Source organism: Theropithecus gelada, chromosome 13, assembly GCF_003255815.1.
Source record: "Theropithecus gelada isolate Dixy chromosome 13, Tgel_1.0, whole genome shotgun sequence".
NCBI classification, from domain to species: domain Eukaryota; kingdom Metazoa; phylum Chordata; class Mammalia; order Primates; family Cercopithecidae; genus Theropithecus; species Theropithecus gelada.
In genome coordinates, this window is record NC_037681.1 from 53,012,934 (window position 1) to 53,018,203 (window position 5,270).

Consider the following 5,270-nt stretch of genomic DNA (forward strand, 5'->3'; position numbering starts at 1 on the left):
TTATGTTATGTTATGTTATGTTATGTTATGTTATGTTATGTTATGTTATGTTATGTTATTTTTGAGATGGAGCCTCCCTCTGTTGCCAGGCTGGAGTGCAGTGGTGCGATCTCGGCTCACTGCAACCTCTGCCTCCCTGGTTCAAGTGATACTCCTGCCTCAGCCTCCGAGTACCTGGGACTACAGGTGCACACCACCACAACCAGCTAATTTTTATATTTTTAGTAGAGTTGGGGTTTCACCATGTTGGCCAGGATGATCTCGATCTCTTGACCTCATGAGCTGCCTGCCACTGCCTCCCAAAGTGCTGGGATTACAGACGTGAGCCAGCCACCGCGCCTGGCCGACACAATTTTAAAAGCCTTTGGTGTGATTATTTAAGGTCATTTCTCTCTCACCAGAAAATTATGAACCAAATCTTTGCGTGTGTAGACAACCACGCACTCCCAATTAACATGCCTATATCCTTCTCTAAGTTGCAATATAGAGCAAAACAAAGTTTATTTAATATCTATAGATCTTCTTTTTAACTTAATTTAAAAAAAAAATTCTAATGATAGACTGGGTGCAGTGGTTCACACCTGTAATCCCAGCACTTTGGGTGTCTGAGGCAGGCGGATTGCTTGAGATTAGGAGTTCGAGACCAGCCTGGCCAAGAAGGCAAAACCCCGTCTCTACCAAAAACACAAAAAAATTAGCTGGGCGTGGTGGTGCTCGCCTGTAATACCAGTTGATCGGGAGGCTGAGGCACAAGAATTGCTTGCGTCTGGGAGGTGGAGTTTGCAGTGAGCTGAGATTGTGCCTCTGTACTCTAGCATGGGTGACACAGTGAGGTCTTGTCTCCAAAAAAAAAAAAAAATTCTAATGATAAAATTATTTCTAAGGTTTATTCTGAGCGTTAAGTGGGAAAATTAGTGTGAACATTTGCAGACATTTTACATATGGCCTACTACCTGATAAATATTTTTTTCATTCGCTAAAGTATCAGTGGATTTATTTTAATTTATGGACTTGTCTTTCTCTCAAAAATATTTAGCCAGAGTCAGCATGAAAAATATTTAGCCAGAGTCAACAAATCAAGGGATTACGGTGTTTAATTTGAAAGAGTGTGTAGGTTGGGCACAGTGGCTCACACCTGCAATCCCAACTCTTTGGGAGGTCAAGGCAGGTGGATCGCTTGAGACCAGCCTGGGCAAAATGGCGAAACCCTATCTGTATAAAAACTCAGGTAGGCATGGTGCCTCATTCCTGTAGTCCCAACTACTTGGGAGCCTGAGGTGGGAGGATTGCTTAAGCCCAGGAGGTTGAGGCTGCATGAGCTGTGATTGTGCCATTGCTCTCCAGCCTGAATGACAAAACAGAGCTATCTTAAAACAAAATAAAAGAATATATATATCTAGGCCGGGTGCGTTGGCTTACGCCTGTAATCCCAGCACTTTGGGAGGCCGAGGCAGGTGGATGACAAGGTCAAGAGATTGAGACCAGCCTGGCCAAGATGGTGAAACCCCGTCTTTACTAAAGATACAAAAAATTAGCTGGGCATGGTGGCGCATGCCTGTAGTCCCAGCTATTCGGAAGACTGAGGCAAGAGAATGACGTGAACCTGGGAGGTGGAGGTTGCAATGAGCTGAGATCACGCCACTGCACTCCAGCCTGGGCAACAGAGCAAGACTCCGTCTCAAAAATAAATAAATAAATAAAAGAGTATATGTATCTAATAATGTCCTTTAAGTTGTCAGTAATGCTATTTCTGTGATAGCTTGGGAACATGGGTAGGATCTACTGGTAGGTTACTGACGTCTTTTCAGCAACATCAGTTACTTTGAGGTTAAGGATTCTTGTCAGTTTTGCTTACTACCTGCTATATCAAGTGCCTCTACCAGTGGCTTGCACAAGGTGGGGGGCTCAGTAAACATTTGTAGGCTTAATGCTTTGGGCTTTGTTAAAATTCAGTTCCTGCCTCAAATGATGTTGTGCTAGAGGGTTTACAGTTCTAACATTAGTCCTTTTCTCCTGCATAGCGTCACACTGCTCAGCTTCGTGAAGAGTTGCTAAAACTTCCCTGCCCTGAAGGCTTGGATCCTGACACTGACGATGCCCCAGAGGTGTGCAGGACCACAGCAGGTGCTGAGGAGACTCTAATGCACGATCAGGTTAAACCCAGCAGCAGCAAAGAACTCCCCAGTGACTTCCAGTTATGAGCTGCATTGACATGGACTTCATAGACACAAAGGCTTCGAAGCACAAGCCAAATATGTCAATATTTGTATGTAAGAAACTAATTATGTAATAGGTAATGAAACTGAAACTATACTATGCCCTTAAGGAGATCCAGTTTAATTCAAGGTGATCTTTTATTTACCTGTACAGGAGTGTAAACTTTTTTGTGCTTTTATTTTTCAATTGTGAGAACCACTGATTGGTATGTTCAACAAATTTGTGTATACAAAGAAATGGATAAATCACTGCTATATAAGGGAAACTACCTTAGGAAAGAATGTTTACTGAATGTTTATTTTATTTTATTTTTTACTGTAGAGTGAGGGGTTGTTAACAAAGAATATATATTGGTCATTCTTACAACTACTATTTAAAGTCAGCAACTTTTCACTGAATTTGATAGATTTTATGTTTGGCCATATCTTCATGCTCACATTTGATTTCTGAAGACCTCCTACATACACTTCAATAAAAGTTAAATGGACATACTCCCTCTTTTTTGATTTACTGGTACATTTTTAAAATAATAAATCTGCCATAAAATGCATTATATCTGGAGACTTGCACTTGTATGGATGAATTTATTACATTCAACATATTTAATTTTATGCCTTCTAATTCTAAGATGCAGAAAAAAATAAATGAACATGATTTTATTCTATGCCAACATTTGGGCCTCTGAATGTATCTGTTATTTGAATTTAAGTATTTGAAAAGGAATGGTCAATTTGAAAGTCATTCTAAACTGATTTTTTTTTTTTTTTCTAAAGGGCTTCTTTTCTCCTGGACTATGTGGTTTTATGACTAAAGTCACATGTATGTATTAAACATTGAGGCTCTGTAGAGGAGAGAGGATGTACCTCTCTGGTGCTGTTACAGTACATTCTGTACCTGCCATACAGGCTCATTTTCATGCAAATTCTTCCTAGAGCCAAATAAATAAAGACTTAGGTAAATTAGTATGTCTTGTTTCTAAACCCCTTTGCCATGGTGTGAAATGCTATTTCTATAAAGAATTGAACACTTTCAAGACTGAAGAATGGGAAAACAAAGGATGTTTTTCCAAGACCAGTTACCGCAGGGGAAAAGCTAAGGTGATCCTTGACAGTATTTTTATAAAATAAAAGTGGCAGCCATGCACGGTGGCTCAAGCCTGTAATACCAGCACTTTGGGAGGCTGAGGCAGGCAGATCTCCTGAGGTCAGGAGTTTGAGACAATCCTGGCCAATGTGGTGAAATCATATCTCTATAAAAACACAAAAATTAGCCAGGCATGGTGGTACGTGCCTGGAATCCCAGCTACTCAGGAGGCTGAGGCAGGAGCTGGAGCTGAGACCTGAATCTGGAGCTGACCAGCAGAAGCTGTATTCTGAAAGACTAATTGCTCTCTGAAGAAAAAAGGGATCTTGGGGAAATGATACTCTCTTATGTACGAAGTATAGAGCTCCTTCAGCATGGAAAAAGGAGAAACGAGTAGTATTTGGACAGGACATCAAAGATTCTAAAATACATAGTGTTAGGTCTGGTGGGCAGTGAGCTACACCGAGAATGACAATATAGTGGTACTTTATGAGAAGAAAAAAATTGTCACCCACAGACATGCCAGCTAAAATCTAAGTATAAAATTATCAGCAATAATAAAAGTCATTAATCCTCTAGGCTATTTTTTGTTGTTTTTGTTTCTTTTTGGACTGTGAGTGCTGGATGATAAAAAGCTGTATCAAATGTATTGTTTGTCTTCCATATAAAATGAAAGTAACAATACCAGTACTATAAGGTCCAGTTCATATTTTTTAAAAACCAAAGTCTAAACACCTGAATTGGAACCAATTACATTAAAACATTCCACCAGAGATCCAGACTTTTTGTCAACAAACATTTGAGCACTCATTCTTTACTAGTTGCAAGTTCCTGCACTTGAGGAGTGAATGACAGATATGAAAACATGTCAGTGCCATCTGGTAAGTTTTCTGGTAGAGTTATTTACAGGGTAATATTGGGAGCACAGAGGAGAATCCTTATCTCAGGCAAAACGTTGGGTGGGCACTGAGGTGATAATGGTCTGGAAAGGCTTCCTGAGTGCAGACTGAGTCTTGAAGGATGAGGATAAAGAAGTTAGCCAGGCAGAAACAAGATAATCCAGTCACAGGAGAGCAAAAGGAGAGCTCAGGTTGATGGCACCATGTTAGAGGATTTTTAACAGGCAAAGTGAGGATAGTCAAATGGGATGGGAGGCAGTGGTTTTGGAAAGAGAGGAGGGGTCAGTTCGTCCCAGGCCTTTGCTTGCCCTGTTGAGGAGCTTTGACATCCTGTAGGTGAAGGAGAACTCACAAGTAGCTCTAAGGAAGCAACCTGATTAGACTATTTCAGGAAGATCATTCTGCAAGCTGTTGAGAAGGAAGGAGATCAGTTAAAAGCCTGCTCACATCCAAGCAATAGGTCATAAACTCGGGCACATAAACTGTGGAGATTAAGAGACAGTTGACAGGACTTTGGGAAATACATATATTTTGATATGAGAATAACTTCAGCATGTTTTTAGGCTGGGGAGCCAGGGGAGAAGTCCTTGGGGAAGGATGGAGCAAAGCCTAACAGACATAAATGACCTGGGTCCAAGAGCACATGCGGAGAGCTTGAAGAGATGTGAAAATCAGGAAAGTGAATTGGTCTATTTGTGAAACTTTTAACTAAAGTTTTTATCTTAATGAAAAGTAAAAAAACGAAAAGTAAAACTGCTTAAATACCTTCCTAGCATTAAGACAAAAATCTCCAAAGTCAGACAAATGTAAAAAGTGAGACTGTAGGCTGGGCATGATGGCTCACACCTATAATCCCAGCACTTTGGGAGGCTGGGGCAGAAGAATTGCTTGAAATCAGGAGTTTGAGACCAGCCTGGGCAACATGGCAAAACCCCGTCTCTACAAAAAATAGCAAAATTTGCTGGGCATGGTGGCACATGCCTGTGGTCCCAGCTACTTGGGAGGCTGAGGTGGGAGGATTGTTTGAGTCCAGGATGTGGAGTGAGCCTAGATCACATGACTGCACTCCAC

General features: G+C 41.0%; 1 protein-coding gene across 3 annotated transcripts in view; it reads left to right on the forward strand.

Annotated features, from left to right (window-relative positions):
- BIRC6 (baculoviral IAP repeat containing 6) overlaps positions 1 to 3,182 on the forward strand; it is a 256,735-nt gene extending 253,553 nt beyond the window's left edge. For all 3 annotated transcript variants that reach the window (XM_025353535.1, XM_025353532.1, XM_025353533.1), the window contains exon 74: positions 2,022 to 3,182. In XM_025353535.1, the coding sequence (XP_025209320.1) occupies positions 2,022 to 2,201 (180 nt within the window). In that variant the 3' untranslated portion in view covers positions 2,202 to 3,182. The remainder of the gene's footprint in view (positions 1 to 2,021) is intronic.
- The last annotated feature ends 2,088 nt before the right edge of the window (positions 3,183 to 5,270 follow it).